This window comes from Somniosus microcephalus, unplaced genomic scaffold (genome assembly GCF_052327205.1).
Source record: "Somniosus microcephalus isolate GS21.2 unplaced genomic scaffold, FLI_Smic_1.0 unresolved_chr1, whole genome shotgun sequence".
NCBI lineage: Eukaryota > Metazoa > Chordata > Chondrichthyes > Squaliformes > Somniosidae > Somniosus > Somniosus microcephalus.
In genome coordinates, this window is record NW_028225179.1 from 67,517,559 (window position 1) to 67,543,185 (window position 25,627).

At 60.2% G+C, this 25,627-nt stretch overlaps 1 protein-coding gene across 2 annotated transcripts in view; it reads right to left on the bottom strand.

The window, feature by feature from the left end:
* The window catches only part of LOC147095457 (septin-4-like), a 192,558-nt gene that overhangs the window by 121,438 nt on the left and 45,493 nt on the right, over nt 1–25,627 (bottom strand). For both annotated transcript variants that reach the window (XM_085974607.1, XM_085974605.1), the window contains exons 7-10: nt 24,827–24,928; nt 23,498–23,594; nt 18,252–18,414; nt 16,481–16,565 (exon numbers count right to left, since the gene is read on the bottom strand). In XM_085974607.1, coding sequence (XP_085830733.1) covers nt 16,481–16,565; nt 18,252–18,414; nt 23,498–23,594; nt 24,827–24,928 — 447 coding nt within the window. The remainder of the gene's footprint in view (nt 1–16,480; nt 16,566–18,251; nt 18,415–23,497; nt 23,595–24,826; nt 24,929–25,627) is intronic.

Below are 25,627 nucleotides of genomic sequence, written 5' to 3' on the forward strand. Positions count from 1 at the left end.
CCCTCCCTCAGTCTCTGGGACTCCTCCCCTCCCTCAGTCTCTGGGACTACTCCCCTCCCTCAGTCTCTGGGACTCCTCCCCTCCCTCAGTCTCTGGGATTCCTCCCCTCCCTCAGTCTCTGGGACTCCTCCCCTCCCTCAGTCTCTGGGACTCCTCCCCTCCCTCAGTCTGTGGGACTCCTCCCCTCCCTCAGTCTATGGGACTCCTCCCCTCCCTCAGTCTATGGGACTCGCCCCCTCCCTCAGTCTCTGGGATTCCTCCCCTCCCTCAGTCTCTGGGACTCCTCCCCTCCCTCAGTCTCTGGGACTCCTCCCCTCCCTCAGTCTATGGGACTCGCCCCCTCCCTCAGTCTCTGGGATTCCTCCCCTCCCTCAGTCTCTGGGGCTCCTCCCCTCCCTCAGTCTCTGGGACTCCCCCCCTCCCTCAGTCTGTGGGACTCCTCCCCTCCCTCAGTCTATGGGACTCCTCCCCTCCCTCAGTCTGTGGGACTCCTCCCCTCCCTCAGTCTCTGGGACTCCTCCCCTCCCTCAGTCTATGGGACTCGCCCCCTCCCTCAGTCTCTGGGATTCCTCCCCTCCCTCAGTCTCTGGGGCTCCTCCCCTCCCTCAGTCTCTGGGACTCCTCCCCTCCCTCAGTCACTGGGACTCCTCCCCTCCCTCAGTCTCTGGGACTCCCACCCTCCCTCAGTCTATGGGACTCGCCCCCTCCCTCAGTCTCTGGGATTCCTCCCCTCCCTCAGTCTGTGGGACTCCCCCCTCCCTCAGTCTGTGGGACTCCTCCCCTCCCTCAGTCTATGGGACTCCTCCCCTCCCTCAGTCTGTGGGACTCCTCCCCTCCCTCAGTCTCTGGGACTCCTCCCCTCCCTCAGTCTATGGGACTCGCCCCCTCCCTCAGTCTCTGGGATTCCTCCCCTCCCTCAGTCTCTGGGGCTCCTCCCCTCCCTCAGTCTCTGGGACTCCTCCCCTCCCTCAGTCACTGGGACTCCTCCCCTCCCTCAGTCTCTGGGACTCCCACCCTCCCTCAGTCTATGGGACTCGCCCCCTCCCTCAGTCTCTGGGATTCCTCCCCTCGTCAGTCTCTGGGACTCCTCCCCTCCCTCAGTCTCTGGGACTCCTCCCCTCCCTCAGTCTATGGGACTCGCCCCCTCCCTCAGTCTCTGGGATTCCTCCCCTCCCTCAGTCTCTGGGACTCCTCCCCTCCCTCAGTCTCTGGGACTACTCCCCTCCCTCAGTCTCTGGGACTCCTCCCCTCCCTCAGTCTCTGGGATTCCTCCCCTCCCTCAGTCTCTGGGACTCCTCCCCTCCCTCAGTCTCTGGGACTCCTCCCCTCCCTCAGTCTGTGGGACTCCTCCCCTCCCTCAGTCTATGGGACTCCTCCCCTCCCTCAGTCTCTGGGATTCCTCCCCTCCCTCAGTCTCTGGGACTCCTCCCCTCCCTCAGTCTCTGGGACTCCTCCCCTCCCTCAGTCACTGGGACTCCTCCCCCCCCTCAGTCTATGGGACTCCCCCCCTCCCTCAGTCTCTGGGATTCCTCCCCTTCCTCAGTCTATGGTACTCCTCCCCTCCCTCAGTATCTGGGACTCCTCCCCTCCCTCAGTCTGTGGGACTCCTCCCCTCCCTCAGTCTCTGGGACTCCTCACCTCCCTCAGTCTGTGGGACTCCTCCCCTCCCTCAGTCTGTGGGACGCCTCCCGTCCCTCAGTCTGGGACTCGTCCCCTCCCTCAGTCTCTGGGACTGCTCCCCTCCCTCAGCCTGCGGGACTCCTCCCCTCCATCAGTCTGTGGGACTCCTCCCCTCCCTCAGTCTCTGGGACTCCTCCCCTCCCTCTGGGACACCTTCCCTCCCTCAGTCTGTGGGACCCCTCCCCTCCCTCAGTCTGTGGGACTCCTCCCCTCCCTCAGTCTGTAGGACTCCTCCCCTCCCTCAGTCTCTGGGACTCCTCCCCTCCCTCAGTCTCTGGGACTCCTCCCCTCCCTCAGTCTCTGGGACTCCTCCCCTCCCTCAGTCTCTGGGACTCCTCCCCTCCCTCAGTCTGTGGGACTCCTCCCCTCCCTCATTCCTTGGGGCTCCTCCCCTCCCTCCGTCTCTGGGACTCCTCCCCTCCCTCAGTCTCTGGGACTCCTCCCCTCCCTCAGTCTGTGGGACTCCTCCCTTCACTCAATCTTTGGGGCTCCTCCCCTCCCTCAGTCTCTGGGACTCCTCCTCTCCCTCAGTCTGCGGGACTCCTCCCCTCCCTCAGTCTCTGGGACTCCTCCCCTCCCTCTGGGACACCTTCCCTCCCTCAGTCTGTGGGACTCCTCCCCTCCCTCAGTGTGTGGGACTCCTCCCCTCCCTCAGTCTGTGGGACTCCTCCCCTCTCTCAGTCTGTGGGACTCCTCCCCTCTCTCAGTCTGTGGGGCTCCTCCCCTCCCTCAGTCTGTGGGACTCCTCCCCTCCCTCAGTCTGTGGGACTCCTCCCCTCCCTCAGGCTCTGGGACTCCTCCCCTCCCTCAGTCTGTGGGACACCTCCCCTCCCTCAGTCTCTGGGACTCCTCCCCTCCCTCAGTCTCTGGGACTCCTCCCCTCCCTCAGTCTCTGGGACTCCTCCCCTCCCTCAGTCTCTGGGACTCCTCCCCTCCCTCAGTCTGTGGGACTCGTCCCCTCCCTCAGTCTTTGGGGCTCCTCCCCTCCCTCAGTCTCTGGGACTCCTCCCCTCCCTCAGTCTGTGGGACTCCTCCCCTCCCTCAGTCTGTGGGACTCGTCCCCTCCCTCAGTCTGTGGGACTCGTCCCCTCCCTCAGTCTGTGGGACTCCTCCCCTCCCTCAGTCTGTGGGACTCCTCCCCTCCCTCAGTCTGTGGGACTCCTCCCCTCCCTCAGTCTTTGGGGCTCCTCCCCTCCCTCAGTCTCTGGGACTCCTCCCCTCCCTCAGTCTCTGGGACTCCTCCCCTCCCTCAGTCTGTGGGACTCCTCCTTTCCCTCTGGGACACCTTCCCTCCCTCAGTCTGTGGGACCCCTCCCCTCCCTCAGTGTGTGGGACTCCTCCCCTCCCTCAGTCTGTGGGACTCCTCCCCTCTCTCAGCCTGTGGGACTCCTCCCCTCTCTCAGTCTGTGGGACTCCTCCCCTCCCTCAGTCTGTGGGACTCCTCCCCTCCCTCAGTCTCTGGGACTCCTCCCCTCCCTCAGTCTCTGGGACACCTCCCCTCCCTCAGTCTCTGGGACTCCTCCCCTCCCTCAGTCTCTGGGACTCCTCCCCTCCCTCAGTCTCTGGGACTCCTCCCCTCCCTCAGTCTCTGGGACTCCTCCCCTCCCTCAGTCTCTGGGACTCCTCCCCTCCCTCAGTCTCTGGGACTCCTCCCCTCCCTCAGTCTGTGGGACTCCTCCCCTCCCTCAGTCTTTGGGGCTCCTCCCCTCCCTCAGTCTCTGGGACTCCTCCCCTCCCTCAGTCTCTGGGACTCCTCCCCTCCCTCAGTGTGTGTGACTCCTCCCCTCCCTCAGTCTGTGGGACTCGTCCCCTCCCTCAGTCTGGGACTCGTCCCCTCCCTCAGTCTGTGGGACTCCTCCCCTCCCTCACTCTGTGGGACTCCTCCCCTCCCTCAGTGTGTGGGACTCCTCCCCTCCATCAGTCTGTGGGACTCCTCCCCTCCCTCAGTCTGTGGGACTCCTCCCCTCCCTCAGTCTCTGAGACTCCTCCCCTCCCTCAGTCTGTGGGACTCCTCCCCTCCCTCGGTCTCTGAGACTCCTCCCCTCCCTCGGTCTCTGGGACTCCTCCCCTCCCTCAGTCTGTGGGACTCCTCCCCTCCCTCAGTCTGTGGGACTCCTCCCCTCCCTCAGTCTGTGGGGCTCCTCCCCTCCCTCAGTCTTTGGGACTCCTCCCCTCCCTCAGTCTCTGGGACTCCTCCCCTCCCTCAGTCTCTGGGACTCCTCCCCTCCCTCAGTCTCTGGGACTCCTCCCCTCCCTCAGTCTCTGGGACTCCTCCCCTCCCTCAGTCTGTGGGACTCATCCCCTCCCTCAGTCTGGGACTCCTCCCCTCCCTCTGGGACTCCTCCCCTCCCTCGGTCTCTGGGACTCCTCCCCTCCCTCAGTCTGTGGGACTCCTCCCCTCCCTCAGTCTGTGGGACTCCTCCCCTCCCTCAGTCACTGGGACTCATCCCCTCCCTCAGACTGTGGGACTCCTCTCCTCCCTCAGTCTCTGGGACTCCTCCCCTCCCTCAGTCACTGGGACTCCTCCCCTCCCTCAGTCTGTGGGACTCCTCCCCTCCCTCGGTCTGTGGGACTCCTCCCCTCCCTCGGTCTGTGGGACTCCTCCCCTCCCTCAGTCACTGGGACTCCTCCCCTCCCTCAGTCTGTGGGACTCCTCCCTCCCTCAGTCTATGGGACTCCCCCCCTCCCTCAGTCTCTGGGATTCCTCCCCTGCCTCAGTCTGTGGGACTCCTCCCCTCCCTCAGTCTCTGGGACTCCTCCCCTCCCTCAGTCTCTGGGACTCCTCCCCTCCCTCAGTCACTGGGACTCATCCCCTCCCTCAGACTGTGGGACTCCCCCCCTCCCTCAGTCTCTGGGATTCCTCCCGTCCCTCAGTATGTGGGACTCCTCCCCTCCCTCAGTCTGTGGGACTCGTCCCCTCCCTCAGTCTGTGGGACTCGTCCCCTCCCTCAGTCTGTGGGACTCCTCCCCTCCCTCAGTCTGTGGGACTCCTCCCCTCCCTCAGTCTGTGGGACTCCTCCCCTCCCTCAGTCTGTGGGACTCCTCCCCTCCCTCAGTCTTTGGGGCTCCTCCCCTCCCTCAGTCTCTGGGACTCCTCCCCTCCCTCAGTCTCTGGGACTCCTCCCCTCCCTCAGTCTGTGGGACTCCTCCCTTCCCTCAGTCTTTGGGGCTCCTCCCCTCCCTCAGTCTCTGGGACTCCTCCCCTCCCTCTGGGACTCCTCCCCTCCCTCAGTCTGTGGGACTCCTCCCCTCTCTCAGCCTGTGGGACTCCTCCCCTCTCTCAGTCTGTGGGACTCCTCCCCTCCCTCAGTCTGTGGGACTCCTCCCCTCCCTCAGTCTCTGGGACTCCTCCCCTCCCTCAGTCTCTGGGACACCTCCCCTCCCTCAGTCTCTGGGACTCCTCCCCTCCCTCAGTCTCTGGGACTCCTCCCCTCCCTCAGTCTCTGGGACTCCTCCCCTCCCTCAGTCTCTGGGACTCCTCCCCTCCCTCAGTCTCTGGGACACCTCCCCTCCCTCAGTCTCTGGGACTCCTCCCCTCCCTCAGTCTCTGGGACTCCTCCCCTCCCTCAGTCTCTGGGACTCCTCCCCTCCCTCAGTCACTGGGACTCATCCCCTCCCTCAGTCACTGGGACTCCTCCCCTCCCTCAGTCACTGGGACTCCTCCCCTCCCTCAGTCTGTGGGACTCCTCCCCTCCCTCGGTCTGTGGGACTCCTCCCCTCCCTCGGTCTGTGGGACTCCTCCCCTCCCTCAGTCACTGGGACTCCTCCCCTCCCTCAGTCTGTGGGACTCCTCCCTCCCTCAGTCTATGGGACTCCCCCCCTCCCTCAGTCTCTGGGATTCCTCCCCTGCCTCAGTCTGTGGGACTCCTCCCCTCCCTCAGTCTCTGGGACTCCTCCCCTCCCTCAGTCTCTGGGACTCCTCCCCTCCCTCAGTCACTGGGACTCATCCCCTCCCTCAGACTGTGGGACTCCCCCCCTCCCTCAGTCTCTGGGATTCCTCCCCTCCCTCAGACTGTGGGACTCCTCCCCTCCCTCAGTCTCTGGGACTCCTCCCCTCCCTCAGTCTCTGGGACTCATCCCCTCCCTCAGACTGTGGGACTCCTCCCCTCCCTCAGTCTGTGGGACTCCTCCCCTCCCTCAGTCTGTGGGACTCCTCCCCTCCCTCAGTCTATGGGACTCCTCCCCTCCCTCAGTCTATGGGACTCCTCCCCTCCCTCAGTCACTGGGACTCCTCCCCTCCCTCAGTCTATGGGACTCCTCCCCTCCCTCAGTCTATGGGACTCGCCCCCTCCCTCAGTCTCTGGGATTCCTCCCCTCCCTCAGTCACTGGGACTCGTCCCCTCCCTCAGTCTTTGGGGCTCCTCCCCTCCCTCAGTCTCTGGGACTCCTCCCCTCCCTCAGTCTGTGGGACTCCTCCCCTCCCTCAGTCTGTGGGACTCGTCCCCTCCCTCAGTCTGTGGGACTCGTCCCCTCCCTCAGTCTGTGGGACTCCTCCCCTCCCTCAGTCTGTGGGACTCCTCCCCTCCCTCAGTCTGTGGGACTCCTCCCCTCCCTCAGTCTTTGGGGCTCCTCCCCTCCCTCAGTCTGTGGGACTCCTCCCCTCCCTCAGTCTATGGGACTCCTCCCCTCCCTCAGTCACTGGGACTCCTCCCCTCCCTCAGTCTATGGGACTCCTCCCCTCCCTCAGTCTATGGGACTCGCCCCCTCCCTCAGTCTCTGGGATTCCTCCCCTCCCTCAGTCACTGGGACTCGTCCCCTCCCTCAGTCTTTGGGGCTCCTCCCCTCCCTCAGTCTCTGGGACTCCTCCCCTCCCTCAGTCTGTGGGACTCCTCCCCTCCCTCAGTCTGTGGGACTCGTCCCCTCCCTCAGTCTGTGGGACTCGTCCCCTCCCTCAGTCTGTGGGACTCCTCCCCTCCCTCAGTCTGTGGGACTCCTCCCCTCCCTCAGTCTGTGGGACTCCTCCCCTCCCTCAGTCTTTGGGGCTCCTCCCCTCCCTCAGTCTCTGGGACTCCTCCCCTCCCTCAGTCTCTGGGACTCCTCCCCTCCCTCAGTCTGTGGGACTCCTCCCTTCCCTCAGTCTTTGGGGCTCCTCCCCTCCCTCAGTCTCTGGGACTCCTCCCCTCCCTCTGGGACTCCTCCCCTCCCTCAGTCTGTGGGACTCCTCCCCTCTCTCAGCCTGTGGGACTCCTCCCCTCTCTCAGTCTGTGGGACTCCTCCCCTCCCTCAGTCTGTGGGACTCCTCCCCTCCCTCAGTCTCTGGGACTCCTCCCCTCCCTCAGTCTCTGGGACACCTCCCCTCCCTCAGTCTCTGGGACTCCTCCCCTCCCTCAGTCTCTGGGACTCCTCCCCTCCCTCAGTCTCTGGGACTCCTCCCCTCCCTCAGTCTCTGGGACTCCTCCCCTCCCTCAGTCTCTGGGACTCCTCCCCTCCCTCAGTCTCTGGGACTCCTCCCCTCCCTCAGTCTGTGGGACTCCTCCCCTCCCTCAGTCTTTGGGGCTCCTCCCCTCCCTCAGTCTCTGGGACTCCTCCCCTCCCTCAGTCTCTGGGACTCCTCCCCTCCCTCAGTCTGTGGGACTCCTCCCCTCCCTCAATTTGTGGGACTCGTCCCCTCCCTCAGTCTGGGACTCGTCCCCTCCCTCAGTCTGTGGGACTCCTCCCCTCCCTCAGTCTGTGGGACTCCTCCCCTTCATCAGTGTGTGGGACTCCTCCCCTCCCTCAGTCTCTGGGACTGCTCCCCTCCCTCAGTCTGTGGGACTCCTCCCCTCCATCAGTCTGTGGGACTCCTCCCCTCCCTCAGTCTGTGGGACTCCTCCCCTCCCTCGGTCTCTGAGACTCCTCCCCTCCCTCAGTCTGTGGGACTCCTCCCCTCCCTCGGTCTCTGAGACTCCTCCCCTCCCTTGGTCTCTGGGACTCCTCCCCTCCCTCAGTCTGTGGGACTCCTCCCCTCCCTCAGTCTGTGGGACTCCTCCCCTCCCTCAGTCTGTGGGGCTCCTCCCCTCCCTCAGTCTTTGGGACTCCTCCCCTCCCTCAGTCTCTGGGACTCCTCCCCTCCCTCAGTCTCTGGGACTCCTCCCCTCCCTCAGTCTCTGGGACTCCTCCCCTCCCTCAGTCTCTGGGACTCCTCCCCTCCCTCAGTCTCTGGGACTCCTCCCCTCCCTCAGTCTGTGGGACTCCTCCCCTCCCTCAGTCTGTGGGACTCCTCCCCTCCCTCAGTCACTGGGACTCATCCCCTCCCTCAGACTGTGGGACTCCTCTCCTCCCTCAGTCTCTGGGACTCCTCCCCTCCCTCAGTCACTGGGACTCCTCCCCTCCCTCAGTCTGTGGGACTCCTCCCCTCCCTCGGTCTGTGGGACTCCTCCCCTCCCTCGGTCTGTGGGACTCCTCCCCTCCCTCAGTCACTGGGACTCCTCCCCTCCCTCAGTCTGTGGGACTCCTCCCTCCCTCAGTCTATGGGACTCCCCCCCTCCCTCAGTCTCTGGGATTCCTCCCCTGCCTCAGTCTGTGGGACTCCTCCCCTCCCTCAGTCTCTGGGACTCCTCCCCTCCCTCAGTCTCTGGGACTCCTCCCCTCCCTCAGTCACTGGGACTCATCCCCTCCCTCAGACTGTGGGACTCCCCCCCTCCCTCAGTCTCTGGGATTCCTCCCCTCCCTCAGACTGTGGGACTCCTCCCCTCCCTCAGTCTCTGGGACTCCTCCCCTCCCTCAGTCTCTGGGACTCCTCCCCTCCCTCAGTCTCTGGGACTCCTCCCCTCCCTCAGTCTGTGGGACTCCTCCCCTCCCTCAGTCTGTGGGACTCCTCCCCTCCCTCAGTCTATGGGACTCCTCCCCTCCCTCAGTCTATGGGACTCCCCCCCTCCCTCAGACTGTGGGACTCCTCCCCTCCCTCAGTCTCTGGGATTCCTCCCCTCCCTCAGTCACTGGGACTCCTCCCCTCCCTCAGTCTATGGGACTCCTCCCCTCCCTCAGTCTATGGGACTCGCCCCCTCCCTCAGTCTCTGGGATTCCTCCCCTCCCTCAGTCACTGGGACTCCTCCCCTCCCTCAGTCTCTGGGACTCCTCCCCTCCCTCAGTCTCTGGGACTCCTCCCCTCCCTCAGTCTATGGGACTCGCCCCCTCCCTCAGTCTCTGGGATTCCTCCCCTCCCTCAGTCTCTGGGGCTCCTACCCTCCCTCAGTCTCTGGGACTCCCCCCCTCCCTCAGTCTGTGGGACTCCTCCCGTCCCTCAGTCTATGGGACTCCTCCCCTCCCTCAGTCTGTGGGACTCCTCCCCTCCGTCAGTCTCTGGGACTCCTCCCCTCCCTCAGTCTATGGGACTCGCCCCCTCTCTCAGTCTCTGGGATTCCTCCCCTCCCTCAGTCTCTGGGGCTCCTCCCCTCCCTCAGTCACTGGGACTCCTCCCCTCCCTCAGTCACTGGGACTCCTCCCCTCCCTCAGCCTATGGGACTCCCTCCCTCCCTCAGTCTATGGGACTCGCCCACTCCCTCAGTCTCTGGGAGTCCTCCCCTCCCTCAGTCTCTGGGACTCCTCCCCTCCCTCAGTCTCTGGGACTCCTCCCCTCCCTCAGTCTATGGGACTCGCCCCCTCCCTCAGTCTCTGGGATTCCTCCCCTCCCTCAGTCTCTGGGACTCCTCCCCTCCCTCAGTCTCTGGGGCTCCTCCCCTCCCTCAGTCTCTGGGACTCCTCCCCTCCCTCAGTCTGTGGGACTCCTCCCCTCCCTCAGTCTATGGGACTCCCCCCCTCCCTCAGTCTATGGGACTCGCCCCCTCCCTCAGTCTCTGGGATTCCTCCCCTCCCTCAGTCTCTGGGACTCCTCCCCTCCCTCAGTCTCTGGGACTCCTCCCCTCCCTCAGTCTGTGGGACTCCTCCCCTCCCTCAGTCTATGGGACTCCTCCCCTCCCTCAGTCTCTGGGATTCCTCCCCTCCCTCAGTCTCTGGGACTCCTCCCCTCCCTCCGTCTCTGGGACTCCTCCCCTCCCTCAGTCACTGGGACTCCTCCCCCCCCTCAGTCTATGGGACTCCCCCCCTCCCTCAGTCTCTGGGATTCCTCCCCTCCCTCAGTCTATGGGACTCCTCCCCTCCCTCAGTCTCTGGGACTCCTCCCCTCCCTCAGTCTCTGGGACTCCTCCCCTCCCTCAGTCTCTGGGACTCCTCCCCTCCCTCAGTCTCTGGGACTCCTCCCCTCCCTCAGTCTCTGGGACTCCTCCCCCCCCTCAGTCTATGGGACTCCCCCCCTCCCTCAGTCTCTGGGATTCCTCCCCTCCCTCAGTCTATGGGACTCCTCCCTTCCCTCAGTCTCTGGGACTCCTCCCCTCCCTCAGTCACTGGGACTCCTCCCCCCCCTCAGTCTATGGGACTCCCCCCCTCCCTCAGTCTCTGGGATTCCTCCCCTCCCTCAGTCTATGGGACTCCCCCCCTCCCTCAGTCTATGGGACTCCTCCCCTCCCTCAGTCTCTGGGACACCTCCCCTCCCTCAGTCTCTGGGACACCTCCCCTCCCTCAGTCTCTGGGACTCCTCCCCTCCCTCAGTCTCTGGGACTCCTCCCCTCCCTCAGTCTCTGGGACTCCTCCCCCCCCTCAGTCTATGGGACTCCTCCCCCCCCTCAGTCTATGGGACTCCCCCCCCTCCCTCAGTCTCTGGGATTCCTCCCCTCCCTCAGTCTATGGGACTCACCCCCTCCCTCAGTCTATGGGACTCCTCCCCTCCCTCAGTCTCTGGGACACCTCCCCTCCCTCAGTCTCTGGGACACCTCCCCTCCCTCAGTCTCTGGGACTCCTCCCCTCCCTCAGTCTCTGGGACTCCTCCCCTCCCTCAGTCTATGGGACTCCCCCCCCCACCACATCCCTCAGTCTCTTAACGTGGCTCTGTGGATAGCACCCTCACCTTTGAGTCAAAAGTTTGCAGGTTCGAATCCCACTCCAGAGACTTGAGCACAGTAACCTAGGCTGACACAGAGGGTGGTGAATCTTTGGAATTCTCTACCCCAGAGGGCAGTGGAGGCTCAGTCATTGGGTATATTCAAAACAGAAGTCGATGGATTTCTGACTAGTAAAGGGCATCAAGGGATATAGCGATAGGGCTGGTGAATGGAGTTGAGGCTGCAGATCAGCCATGATCTCATTGAATGGCGGAGCAGGCTCGACTGGCCTACTCCTGCTCCTTTTTCTGATGTCCTTATGACATTCCAGTGCGGTACTGAGGGAGTGCTGCACTTTCAGAGAGTCAGTACTGAGGGAGGGCCGCACTGTCGGAAGGTCAGTACTGAGGGAGCCCTGCACTGTCGGAAGGTCAGTACTGCGGGAGCGCTGCACTGTCGGAGGGACAGTACTGAGGGAGCGCTGCACTGTCGGAGGGCCAGTATTGAGGGAGCGCCGCACTGTCGGAGGGGCAGTACTGAGGGAGCGCTGCACTGTCGGAGGGGCAGTACTGAGGGAGCGCTGCACTGTCGGAGGGACAGTACTGAGGGAGCGCTGCACTGTCGGAGGGCCAGTATTGAGGGAGCGCCGCACTGTCGGAGGGGCAGTACTGAGGGAGCGCCGCACTGTCGGAGGGGCAGTACTGCGGGAGCGCTGCACTGTCGGAGGGACAGTACTGCGGGAGCGCTGCACTGTCGGAGGGACAGTACTGAGGGAGCGCTGCACTGTCGGAGGGCCAGTATTGAGGGAGCGCCGCACTGTCGGAGGGGCAGTACTGAGGGAGCGCTGCACTGTCGGAGGGTCAGTACTGAGGGAGCGCTGCACTGTCGGAGGGCCAGTATTGAGGGAGCGCCGCACTGTCGGAGGGACAGTACTGAGGGAGCGCCGCACTGTCGGAGGGGCAGTACTGAGGGAGCGCTGCACTGTCGGAGGGGCAGTACTGAGGGAGCGCTGCACTGTCGGAGGGACAGTACTGAGGGAGTGCTGCAGTGTCGGAGAGGCAGTACTGAGGGAGTGCAGCACTGTCGGAGGGGCAGTACTGAGGGAGCGCTGCACTGTCGGAGGGGCAGTACTGAGGGAGCGCTGCACTGTCGGAGGGACAGTACTGAGGGAGTGCTGCACGTTCGGTGGGACAATACTGAGGGAGTGCTGCACTGTCGGAGGGTTAGTACTTAGGGAGCATTGCACTGTCGGAGGGGCAGTACTGAGGGAGCGCTGCACGGTCGGTGGGGCAGTACTGAGGGAGTCCTGCACTGTCGGTGGGGCAGTACTGAGGGAGCCCTGCACTGTCGGAGGGCCAGTACTGAGGGAGTGCTGCACTGTCGGAGGGGCAGTACTGAGGGAGTGCTGCACTGTCGGAGGGGCAGTACTGAGGGAGTGCTGCACTGTCGGAGGGGAAGTACTGAAGAAGCTGCACTGTCGGAGGGGCAGTACTGAGGGAGCGCTGCACGGTCGGTGGGGCAGTACTGAGGGAGCGCTGCACTGTCGGAAGGGCAGTACTGAGGGAGCGCTGCACGGTCGGAGGGGAAGTACTGAGGGAGCTGCACTGTCGGAGGGGCAGTACTGAGGGAGTGCTGCACTGTCGGAGGGGCAGTACTGAGGGAGTGCTGCACTGTCGGAGGGGCAGTACTGAGGGAGCGCTGCACTGTCGGAGGGGCAGTACTGAGGGAGCACTGCACTGTCGGAGGGGCAGTACTGAGGGAGTGCTGCACTGTCGGAGGGGCAGTACTGAGGGAGTGCTGCACTGTCGGAGGGGAAGTACTGAGGCAGCTGCACTGTCGGGGGGCAGTACTGAGGGAGCGCTGCACGGTTGGTGGGGCAGTACTGAGGGAGCGCTGCACTGTCGGAGGGACAGTATTGAGGGAGCGTTGCACTGTCGGAGGGGTAGTACTGAGGGAGCCCTGCACTGTCGGAGGGGCAGCACTGAGGGAGCGCTGCACTGTCGGAGGGGCAGTACTGAGGGAGTGCTGCACTGCCGGAGGGACAGTACTGAGGGAGTGCTGCACTGTCGGTGGGGCAGCACTGAGGGAGCCCTGCACTGTCGGAGGGGCAGTACTGAGGGAGTGCTGCACTGTCGGTGGGACAGTACTGAGGGAGTGCTGCACTGTCAGAGGGGCAGTACTGAGGGAGTGCTGCACTGTCAGAGGGGCAGTACTGAGGGAGTGCTGCACTGTCAGAGGGGCAGTACTGAGGGAGCCCTGCACTGTCAGAGGGGCAGTACTGAGGGAGTGCTGCACTGTCAGAGGGGCAGTACTGAGGGAGTGCTGCACTGGCGGAGGGGCCGTACTGAGGGAGCGCTGTAGTGTCGGAGGGGCAGTACTGAGGGAGTGCTGCACTTTCGGAGGGGCAGTACTGAGGGAGCGCTGCACTGTCGGAGGGGCAGTACTGAGGGAGCGCTGCACTGTCGGAGGGGGCATTACTGAGGGAGTGCTGCACTGTCGGAGGGGCAGTACTGAGGGAGTGCTGCACTGTCGGAGGATAAGTACTGAGGGAGCTGCACTGTCGGAGGGACAGTACTGCGGGAGCGCTGCACTGTCGGAGGGACAGTACTGAGGGAGCGCTGCACTGTCGGAGGGCCAGTATTGAGGGAGCGTCGCACTGTCGGAGGGGCAGTACTGAGGGAGCGCTGCACTGTCGGAGGGGCAGTACTGAGGGAGCGCTGCACTGTCGGAGGGCCAGTACTGAGGGAGCGCTGCACTGTCGGAGGGGAAGTACTGAGGCAGCGCTGCACTGTCGGAGGCACAGTACTGAGGGAGTGCTGCACTGTTGGAGGGGCAGTACTGAGGGAGTGCTGCACTGTCGGAGGGGAAGTACTGAGGGAGCGCTGCACTGTCGGAGGCACAGTACTGAGGGAGTGCTGCACTGTTGGAGGGGCAGTACTGAGGGAGCGCTGCACTGTCGGAGGGGCAGTACTGAGGGAGCGCTGCACTGTCGGAGGTGCAGTACTAAGGGAGTGCTGCACGTTCGGTGGGGCAGTACTGAGGGAGTGCTGCACTGTCGGAGGGGCAGTACTTAGGGAGCATTGCACTGTCGGAGGGGCAGTACTCAGGGAGCGCTGCACGGTCGGTGGGGCAGTACTGAGGGAGCATTGCACTTTCGGAGGGCCAGTACTGAGGGAGTGTGGCACTGTCGGAGGGGCAGTACTGAGGGAGTGCTGCACTGTCGGAGGGGCAGTACTGAGGGAGTGCTGCACTGTCGGAGGGGAGGTACTGAAGAAGCTGCACTGTCGGAGGGGCAGTACTGAGGGAGCGCTGCACGGTCGGTGGGGCAGTACTGAGGGAGCGCTACACTGTCGGAAGGGCAGTACTGAGGGAGCGCTGCACGGTCGGAGGGGAAGTACTGAGGTAGCTGCACTGTCGGAGGGGCAGTACTGAGGGAGTGCTGCACTGTCGGAGGGGCAGTACTGAGGGAGGGCTGCACTGTCGGAGGGGCAGTACTGAGGGAGCGCTGCACTGTCGGAGGGGCAGTACTGAGGGAGCGCTGCACTGTCGGAGGGGCAGTACTGAGGGAGTGCTGCACTGTCGGAGGGGCAGTACTGAGGGAGTGCTGCACTGTCGGAGGGGAAGTACTGAGGGAGCTGCACTGTCGGGGGGCAGTACTGAGGGAGCGCTGCACGGTCGGTGGGGCAGTACTGAGGGAGCGCTGCACTGTCGGAGGGACAGTATTGAGGGAGCGTTGCACTGTCGGAGGGGTAGTACTGAGGGAGCCCTGCACTGTCGGAGGGGCAGCACTGAGGGAGTGCTGCACTGTCGGAGGGGAAGTACTGAGGGAGTGCTGCACTGTCGGAGGGGCAGTACTGAGGGAGTGCTGCACTGTCGGAGGGGCAGTACTGAGGGAGAGCTGCACTGTCGGAGGGGCAGTACTTAGGGAGCGTTGCACTGTCGGAGGGGCAGTACTGAGGGAGCGCTGCACGGTCGGTGGGGCAGTACTGAGGGAGCATTGCACTTTCGGAGGGCCAGTACTGAGGGAGTGCTGCACTGTCGGAGGGGCAGTACTGAGGGAGTGCTGCACTGTCGGAGGGGCAGTACTGAGGGAGTGCTGCACTGTCGGAGGGGAGGTACTGAAGAAGCTGCACGGTCGGTGGGGCAGTACTGAGGGAGCGCTACACTGTCGGAAGGGCAGTACTGAGGGAGCGCTGCACGGTCGGAGGGGAAGTACTGAGGTAGCTGCACTGTCGGAGGGGCAGTACTGAGGGAGGGCTGCACTGTCGGAGGGGCAGTACTGAGGGAGCGCTGCACTGTCGGAGGGGCAGTACTGAGGGAGCGCTGCACTGTCGGAGGGGCAGTACTGAGGGAGTGCTGCACTGTCGGAGGGGCAGTACTGAGGGAGTGCTGCACTGTCGGAGGGGAAGTACTGAGGGAGCTGCACTGTCGGGGGGCAGTACTGAGGGAGCGCTGCACAGTCGGTGGGGCAGTACTGAGGGAGCGCTGCACTGTCGGAGGGACAGTATTGAGGGAGCGTTGCACTGTCGGAGGGGTAGTACTGAGGGAGCCCTGCACTGTCGGAGGGGCAGCACTGAGGGAGTGCTGCACTGTCGGAGGGGCAGTACTGAGGGAGAGCTGCACTGTCGGAGGGGCAGTACTTAGGGAGCGTTGCACTGTCGGAGGGGCAGTACTGAGGGAGCGCTGCACGGTCGGTGGGGCAGTACTGAGGGAGCCCTGCACTGTCGGTGGGGCAGTACTGAGGGAGGGCTGCTCTGTCGGAGGGGCAGTACTGAGGGAGTGCTGCACTGTCGGAGGGGCAGTACTGAGGGAGTGCTGCACTGTCGGAGGGGCAGTACTGAGGGAGTGCTGCACTGTCGGAGGGGCAGTACTGAGGGAGCGCTGCACTGTCGGAGGGGCAGTACTGAGGGAGCGCTGCACTGTCGGAGGGGCAGTACTGAGGGAGTGCTGCACTGTCGGAGGGGCAGTACTGAGGGAGTGCTGCACTGTCGGAGGGGCAGTACTGAGGGAGTGCTGCACTGTCAGAGGGGAAGTACTGAGGGAGCGCACTGTCGGAGGGGCAGTACTGAGGGAGCGCTGCACGGTCGGTGGGGCAGTACTGAGGGAGCGCTGCACTGTCGGAGGGACAGTATTGAGGGAGCGTTGCACTGTCGGAGGGGCAGTACTGAGGGTGTGCTGCACTGTCGGAGGGGCAGTACTGAGGGAGTGCTGCACTGTCGGAGGGGCAGTACTGAGGGAGTGCTGCACTGTCGGAGCGGAAGTACTGAGGGAGCTGCACTGTCGGAGGGGCAGTACTGAGGGAGCGCTGCACGGTCGGAGGGGCAGTACTGAGGGAGTGCTGCACTGTCAGAGGGGCAGTACTGAGGGAGTCCTGCACTGTCGGTGGTGCCGTCTTTTGGATGAGACGTTAAACCGAGGCCATGCCTGCTCTCTCAGATGGACCTAAAAGATCTCATGGCATGAGTTCGAAGCAGAGCAGGGGAGTTATCCCAGGTGTCCTGAGGCCAATATGTATCCCTCAATCAACATCACTAAAAACAGATTATCTGGTCATTTCTCACATTACTGTTTGTGGGAGCTTGCTGTGCGCAGATTGGCTGCTGAGTTTGCTACATTATAACTGCGACTGCACTTCAGAAAGTACTTCATTAGCTGTAAAGCGCTTTGGGACGTCCTGAGGTTGTGAAAGGCGCTATAGAAATGCAAGTCTTTCTTTATATTCCTACGATTCTTTTCTTCCCTGGTGCACTCCCCTCATCATCGTGCCAGCTTCGATCTCTCCTCATCTACCTCCCTACCGGCTTGTTTCCCTCACGTCCCCTCTTTAACCAGTTCCTCATCTTTCTAGGATTCTTTCCCCCTCAGGCCCTCACAACCCTCTCTGCCCGATGCCCACGTCTCACCCCAGGCTTCCCGGGTCCCCTCTCCCTCCCTCCCTCACTCACCTCCTCATCTTTTTCGCGAATCAGTTTCTCCGTCTCAGCCAGAGGCAGCATCGAGAGTTCGGACATGCTCTGTCGGGAAATCTTACTGCGGAGAAAAGATCAAAACTGTTTCAGGTGTGGCATTTGTTCCATTTAATCTGGGAGATATCTGTACACTGACTGGTGTCTCTCAGTCCCCTCTCTCTCAGTGAGATATCTGTACATTGACTGGTGTCTCTCAGTCCCCTCTCTTTCAGGGAGATATCTGTACACTGACTGGTGTCTCTCAGTCCCCTCTCTCTCGGGGAGATATCTGTACACTGACTGGTGTCTCTCAGTCCCTCTCTCTCAGGGAGATATCTGTACACTGACTGGTGTCTCTCAGTCCCTCTCTTTCAGGGAGATATCTGTACACTGACTGGTGTCTCTCAGTCCCCTCTCTCTCAGGGAGATATCTGTACACTGACTGGTGTCTCTCAGTCCCTCTCTTTCAGGGAGATATCTGTACACTGACTGGTGTCTCTCAGTCCCCTCTCTCTCAGGGTGATATCTGTACACTGACTGGTGTCTCTCAGTCCCCTCTCTCTCAGGGAGATATCTGTACACTGACTGGTGTCTCTCAGTCCCCTCTCTCTCAGGGAGATATCTGTACACTGACTGGTGTCTCTCAGTCCCCTCTCTCTCAGGGAGATATCTGTTCACTGACTGGTGTCTCTCAGTCCCCTCTCTCTCAGGGAGATATCTGTACACTGACTGGTGTCTCTCAGTCCCCTCTCTCTCAGGGAGATATCTGTACACTGACTGGTGTCTCTCAGTCCCCTCTCTCTCAGGGAGATATCTGTACACTGACTGGTGTCTCTCAGTCCCTCTCTTTCAGGGAGATATCTGTACACTGACTGGTGTCTCTCAGTCCCCTCTCTCTCAGTGAGATATCTGTGCACTGACTGGTGTCTCTCAGTCCTCTCTCTCAGGGAGATATCTGTACATTGACTGGTGTCTCTCAGTCCCCTCTCTCTCAGGGAGATATCTGTACACTGACTGGTGTCTCTCAGTCTCCTCTCTCTCAGGGAGATATCTGTACACTGACTGGTGTCTCTCAGTCCCCTCTCTCTCAGGGAGATATCTGTACACTGACTGGTGTCTCTCAGTCCCCTCTCTCTCAGGGAGATATCTGTACACTGACTGGTGTCTCTCAGTCCCCTCTCTCTCAGGGAGATATCTGTACACTGACTGGTGTCTCTCAGTCCCCTCTCTCTCAGGGAGATATCTGTACACTGACTGGTGTCTCTCAGTCCCCTTTCTCTCAGGGAGATATCTGTACACTGACTGGTGTCTCTCAGTCCCCTCTCTCAGGGAGATATCTGTACACTGACTGGTGTCTCTCAGTCCCCTCTCTCAGGGAGATATCTGTACACTGACTGGTGTATCTCAGTCCCATCTCCCTCAGGGAGATATGTGTACACTGACTAAAGTGTGGCTGATGTGGAACTAGTATCCTAGCAGCAGGGATGGGGAGGGGAAGGAAGGAGTGGAGGGATTGGGAGCGATGGGGAGGAGAGGGGAAGGATGGGGAGGAGAGAGGAGGGTAAGGGAGGAGGGTGGAAGGATGGGGAAGTTATGGGGAGGAGAGAGGAGGGGGGGAGATAAGAACATAAGAAAGAGGAGCATGAATAGGCCACTTGGCCCCTCGAGCCTGCTCCGCAATGGGAGGGAAGGAATGGTGAGGGGAGGGAGCAGCGTGGTGTGGAGGAAGGGGGAGGGGAGTCGCGGCAGTGACTGAGGGTGAGCGTACGTGCGACTGCGGTCCTTGGCTCCGATGCGAGTCATGCTTTGGATACACTCGGCCCTGTAGTTCTCGTAGTGAACCTCCTGCGTCACATCTTTCAGGTCCTGCATGTGTGTCTGGATCAGCATGTTACGCAGCTTGACGAAGTCGCAGTGCGTGGGATCCTCCACTGGGAAAATAGACACCGATACTGGGAATTAGCACAGTGGACCGGGGATCCGCTTCCCACCTCACAATCCACACTGATCACAGGGCCCAGGGATCCACTCCACAATCCACACTGATCAGAGGGCTCAGGGATCCACTCCACAATCCACACTGATCACAGGGCCCAGGGATCCACTCCACAATCCACATTGATCACAGGGCCCAGGGATCCACTTCACAACCCACACTGATCACAGGGCCTGGGGATCCACTCCATAATCCGCACTGATCACAGGGCCTGGGGATCCACTCTGCAATCCAGACTGATCACAGGGCCTGGGGATCCACTCCATAATCCACACTGATCACAGGGCCCAGGGATCCACTTCACAATCCACACTGATCACAGGGCCTGGGGATCCACTCCACAATCCAGACTGATCACAGGGCCTGGGGATCCACTCCATAATCCACACTGATCACAGGGCCTGGGGATCCACTCTGCAATCCAGACTGATCACAGGGCCTGGGGATCCACTCCATAATCTAGACTGATCACAGGGCCTGGGGATCCACTCCGCAATCCACACTGATCACAGGGCCCAGTGATCCACTCCGCAATCCACACTGATCACAGGGCCTGGGGATCCACTCCGCAATCCACACTGATCACAGGGCCCAGTGATCCACTCCGCAATGCACACTGATCACAGGGCCTGGGGACCCACTCCACAATCCACACTGATCACAGGGCCTGGGGATCCACTCCGCAATCCACTCTGATCACAGGGCCCAGTGATCCACTCCGCAATCCACACTGATCACAGGGCCTGGGGACCCACTCCATAATCCACACTGATCACAAGGCCTAGGGATCCACTCCAGGCTACAGGATGATGTAGACAGGTTGGTCAGATGGGCAGAACAGTGGCAAATGGAATTTAACCCTGAAAAGTGTGAGGTGATGCGTTTTGGGAGGACTAACAAGGCAAGGGAATCCACAATGAATGGTAGGACCCTAGGAAGGACATAGGATCAGAGGGACCTTGGTGTGCATGTACATAGATCCCTGAAGGCAGCAGGACAGGTAGATAAGGTGGTTAAAAAGGCATATGGGATACTTGCCTTCATTAGCCGAGGCATAGAATATAAGAGCAGGGAGGTTATGATGGAGCTGTACAAAACGCTAGTTAGGCCACAGCTGGAATACTGTGTGCAGTTCTGGTCGCCACACTATAGGAGGGATGTGATTGCATTGGAGAGGGTGCAGAGGAGATTCACCAGGATGTTACCTGGGCTGGAGCGCTTCAGCTATGAAGAGAGACTGGACAGGCTGGGGTTGTTTTCCTTGGAGCAGAGAAGGCTGAGGGGGGACCTGATTGAGGTGTACAAAATTATGAGGGGCATAGATAGGGTAGATAGAAAGGAACTTTTCCCCTTAGTAGAGGGGTCAATAACCAGGGGGCATAGTTTCAAGGTAAGGGGCAGGAGGTTTAGAGGGGATTTGAGGAAGAACTTTTTCACCCAGGGGGTGGTTCGAATCTGGAACTCACTGCCTGAAAGGGTGGTAGAGGCAGGAACTGTCACAACATTCAAGAAGCATTTGGATGAGCACTTGAAACGCCATAACATACAAGGCTAGGGACCAAGTGCTGGAAAATGGGTTTAGAATAGACAGGGCTTGATGGCTGGCGTGGTCACGATGGGCCGAAGGGCCTCTTTCTGTGCTGTATAACTCTATGGGCTAGAAATTCGGTTGGTAGCGCCACCGATTAGCGCCTAAAGAGGCCAAGAAGTGGGGCACTAGCCAATTTCCGGGCGGGCGCCTCGCCCCATATTGAGCATGCATTTAGCGCTGGCGCTAAATCTTAGCGCCCACTCATGGGCGCAAGCAGATTATGACGTCATTTGAGTGTGCAACGCCTTTTGGGCGCCCCAGACTGAAAATTCAGTGGCGCCCCCCTCCGTAGCGCCTGGCACTAATAGTGACAGCTTACCTGGGCCTTACCAAGTCGCTCTCGGGCTGGAGGAGCGTTATTTAAAGGGGACTGGTGTGGTTTAAAAGCGGCAGCCATTTTTGGAGCACAACTTCCTCGAGAGCTACAAAGAGTTGCTGAGCTGCACACTGAGAGCCATTTGACCACTGAGCCAGCGCAGGCAGACGATCTTCAGCCTTCTGCCCATCACCTTGCTGTTGGTGAGCCTTAACAACGGGGAACCTTCCTGTGGGCACTTATTATGGGGGCTGCATTGGAGGGGAACGTCCTGCTGCTGAATCATCTGGAAAGGGCACTGAGACGCTGGGAGAGGGGGGCGGGCATGGCCAGACGTCGCCACAGCAGACCTTACACTGGCAGGGTTTTCCGACAGCAGTTTTCCGACATGAACATGTCGGAGGAGCAGTGTGTCAGAAGGCTGCGATTTAGAAAGGAGGTGGTGACTGAGCTGTGCCAGCTGCTTCAGCCAGATCTGCAGCCTCAGATAAGGTGCAGGACATCTCTGTTGGTGGCTGAGAAGATGCCTGCTGGCCTGAACTTCTACGCGAGCGGCTCTTCTCAGGCTGCGCGTCAGAGGCTGATCAGAAGTAGCTTCTAGGCCCCTCTCACGGAATGCTTGCTGCCATTCCAAGAACAGGAATGGAACCGGTCTGACACCCCCAAGCCTGTGAAGGGCAAGATGCATGTAAATAGAAGGTGTGGCCATTGTAAATGAAGAAAGTGTTTCATTACACAAAATATGGTTCCTTCAAACATGAGAAAGCTATGGCAACAGAAAGCAAAACTAATACACTGACACATAACTGACTCTCACACCCGGGAGACTGTCCAAAACATAAATCACATTCCGACCATCTTCCTTGGCCTTGATTCCACTGCGCCAACCAAAGCATCCAATGCCCCATCAGTGAGGCGTTCCGCCCTCTGCCTCACCCTTTCCATGTCTTGCTAGGCTGGTGCGCCACAGGTAGGCTCCCACCGCTTTGAAGGCCTACAAGGCAGTGAGTGTGTCTGGTGATGCCAATTGACCTGCCCCTTTAAGAGCTGGCCGGCGCCAGTGTGTCTCAGGGAAAGTGATTATTGACAGCACCTTCGCTGCGCCCCGCCGCGGCGAAATTGCGTTGCGCTGCCGGGTTAGCGCCTTAAGAGTAGCGTGCAGTGCCTAATTTAGCGCCGCAATCACCTTCAGGGGCGCTGCAACCCAATATCGCGCTAGGTGGCGCTAAATTGCGCCTGGCGCTAAACTTTGCGCATCGCCAGGACTAGCGCCCCAAACGCGGCTATACCGAATTTCTAGCCCTATGACTCTGACTATAATCCAGACCGATCACATGGCCTGGGGATCCACTCCACAATCCACACTGATCACAGGACCTGGGGATCCACTCCGCAATCCACACTGATCACAGGGCCCGGGGATTCACTCCACAATCCACACTGATCACAGGGCCCAGGGATCCACTCCGCAATCCACACTGATCACAGGGCCCGGGGATCCACTCCACAATCCACACTGATCACAGGGCCTGGGGATCCAGTCTGCAATCCGCACTGATCACAGGGCCTGGGGATCCACTCCGCAATCCACACTGATCACAGGGCCCAGGGATCCACTCCACAATCCACACTGATCACAGGGCCTGGGGATCCACTCCGCAATCCGCACTGATCACAGGGCCTGGGGATCCACTCCGCAATCCACACTGATCACAGGGCCCGGGGATCCACTCCGCAATCCGCACTGATCACAAGGCCTGGGGATCCACTCCACAATCCACACTGATCATAGGGCCCGGGGATCCACTACGCAATCCACACTGATCACAGGGCCTGGGGATCCACTCCACAATCCACACTGATCACAGGGCCTGGGGATCCACTCCACAATCCACACTGTTCACAGGGCCTGGGGATCCACTCCACAATCCACACTGATCAGAGGGCCTGGGGATCCACTCCACAATCCACACTGATCACAGGGCCCAGGGATCCACTCCACAATTCACACTGATCACAGGGCCTGTGGATCCACTCCACAATCCACACTGATCACAGGGCCCAGGGATCCACTCCACAATCCACACTGATCACAGGGCCTGGGGATCCACTCCGCAATCCGCACTGATCACAGGGCATGGGGATCCACTCCGCAATCAACACTGATCACAGGGCCCGGGGATCCACTCCACAATCCGCACTGATCACAGGGCCTGGGGATCCACTCCGCAATCCACACTGATCACAGGGCCCAGGGATCCACTCCACAATCCACACTGATCACAGGGCCTGGGAATCCACTTCACAATCCACACTGATCACAGGGCCTGGGGATCCACTCCACAATCCACACTGTTCACAGGGCCCGGGGATCCACTCCACAATCCACACTGATCAGAGGGCCTGGGGATCCACTCCACAATCCACACTGATCACAGGGCCCAGAGATCCACTCCACAATTCACACTGATCACAGGGCCTGTGGATCCACTCCACAATCCACACTGATCACAGGGCCTGGGGATCCACTCCACAATCCACACTGTTCACAGGGCCCGGGGATCCACTCCACAATCCACACTGATCAGAGGGCCTGGGGATCCACGCCACAATCCACACTGATCACAGGGCCCAGAGATCCACTCCACAATTCACACTGATCACAGGGCCTGGGGATCCACTCCACAATCCACACTGATCACAGGGCCTGGGGATCTACTCCACAATCCACACTGATCACAGGGCCTGGGGATCCACTCCACAATCCACACTGATCATAGGGCCCGGGGATCCACTACGCAATCCACACTGATCACAGGGCCTGGGGATCCACTCCACAATCCACACTGATCACAGGGCCTGGGGATCCACTCCACAATCCACACTGATCACAGGGCCTGGGGATCCACTCCACAATCCACACTGATCACAGGGCCTGGGGATCCACTCCACAATCCACACTGATCACAGGGCCTGGGGATCCACTCCACAATCCACACTGATCACTGGGACTCAGCCCAGGTCCTAGAGGGTGAAAGGTCAGAGTGTGACCCACCGCACCACCTGATGTCCTGCTGTGCCCTGACCTCATTACTTCCGGATTGCACCTACCTTCCGCCACTCCCCAGGGATACAGGCGCCCTCTGACTTGTTTCCCGTTGGCTTCGATCAAAGTGTTGCTCCCGATTACGGCGAAGGGGATACTGTTCTGTAACAAAGCACAGCCACGAGAACAGAGTCAGGGACCAGTCCAGGCTGGCACCAGTGAAAAGCCTCACTGCACATATAGTTTGAGATCTCTAACCCTCGCTCACACTCCTGTATCTGGGGCGGTCCCTCTAACCCATCTCTCACACTCCTGTATCTGGGGTGGACCCTCTAACCGTCGCTCACACTCCTGTATCTGGGGAGGTCCCTCTAACCCATCTCTCGCACTGCTGTATCTGGGGAGGTCCCTCTAACACCTCTCTCACACTCCTGTGTCTGGGGAGGTCCCTCTAACCCTCTTGCACACTCCTGTATCAGGGCAGCGCCCTCTAACCCCCTCTCTCACACTCCTATATCTGGGAGGTCCCTCTAACCCCTCTCTCACACTCCTGTATCTGGGGAGGTTCCTCTAATCCTCTCTCACGCTCCTGTATCTGGGGAGGTCCCTCTAATCCCTCTCTCACACTCTGTATCTGGGGAGATCCCACTAACCCCTCTCTCACACTCCTATATCTGGGGAGGTCCCTCTAACCCAACTCTCACACTCCTATATCTGGGGAGGTTACTCTAACCCCTCTCTCACACTCTGTATCTGGGGAGGTCCCCCTAACCCCTCTCTTACACTCCTGTATCTGGAGAGATCCCTCTAACCCCTCTCTCACACTCCTGTATCTGGAGAGGACCCTCTAACCCGTCTCTCACACTCCTGTATCTGGGGAGGACCCCCTAACCCCTCTCTCACACTCCTGTATCTGGAGAGATCCCTCTAACCCCTCTCTCACACTCCTGTATCTGGAGAGGACCCTCTAACCCGTCTCTCACACTCCTGTATCTGGGGAGGTCCCTCTAACCGCTCTCTCACACTCCTGTATCTGGGGAGGTCCCTCTAACCCCCTCTCTCACACTCCTGTATCTGGGGAGGTCCCTCTAACTCCCCTCTCTCACACTCCTGTATCTGGGGAAGACCCTCTGACCCCCTCTCTCACATTCCTGTATCTGGGGAGGTCCCTCTAACCCCTCTCTCACACTCCTGTATCTGGGGAGGACCCTCTAGCCCCATCTCACACTCCTGTATCTGGGGAGGTCCCTCTAACCCCATCTCACACTCCTGTATCTGGGGAGGTCCCTCTAACCCCTCTCTCACACTCCTGTATCTGGGGAGGACCCTCTAACCCCATCTCATACTCCTGTATCTGGAGTTGCCTCTCTCATGCACCGTTCCGTGGGACCCACCTTCAGATCAGCATACTGCCCTTTGAAGTCCTCGTCCTCGTCGGAATCGCAGTCGGGGAACTGGTATATACTGATCCCGTGTTCGTCGATCTCCTCACGGATCTGCAGGGCGCAAAAAGAGGTGTTGAGAAAGCCACCCTCCGTCCCCTCTCCCCTCCAGATAGCGCTGATTTCCGTTTTATGCCAAAGAAAGGTGAGAGATGGAAACCAGGAAACTATACACCAGTTAGTCTAACATCTGTTGTCGGGAAATTACTGGAGTCTATAATTAAGGATAGAGTGACTGAACACCTTGAAAATTTTCAGTTGATCAGTGAGAGCCAGCATGGATTTGTGAAAGTCAGGTCATGCCTGACAAAACTGATTGAACTTTTTGAAGAGGTGACTAAAGTTGCGGACAGGGGAATGTCTATGGATGTTATTTATATGGACTTCCAGAAGGTATTTGATAAATTCCCTCATAAGAGACTGTTAGCTAAGGTAGAAGCCCACGGAATTGAGGGGAAATTGTGGATAAATGTGAAGTTATCCACTTTGGTAGAAAAAACAGAAAGGCAGAGTATTTTCTAAATGGTGAAAGATTGGGGAATGCAGATGCTCAAAGGGACCTGGGTGTCCTTGTACATGAGTCACTGAAAGTGAATGTGCAGGTGCAGCAAGCCATTAGGAAGGCAAATGGTATGCTGGCCTTCATTACAAGAGGATTTGAGTACAGGAGTAAAGAAGTCTTACTCCAATTATATAGGGCCTTGGTGAGACCACACCTGGAGTACTGTGTACAATTTTGGTCTCCTTACCTAA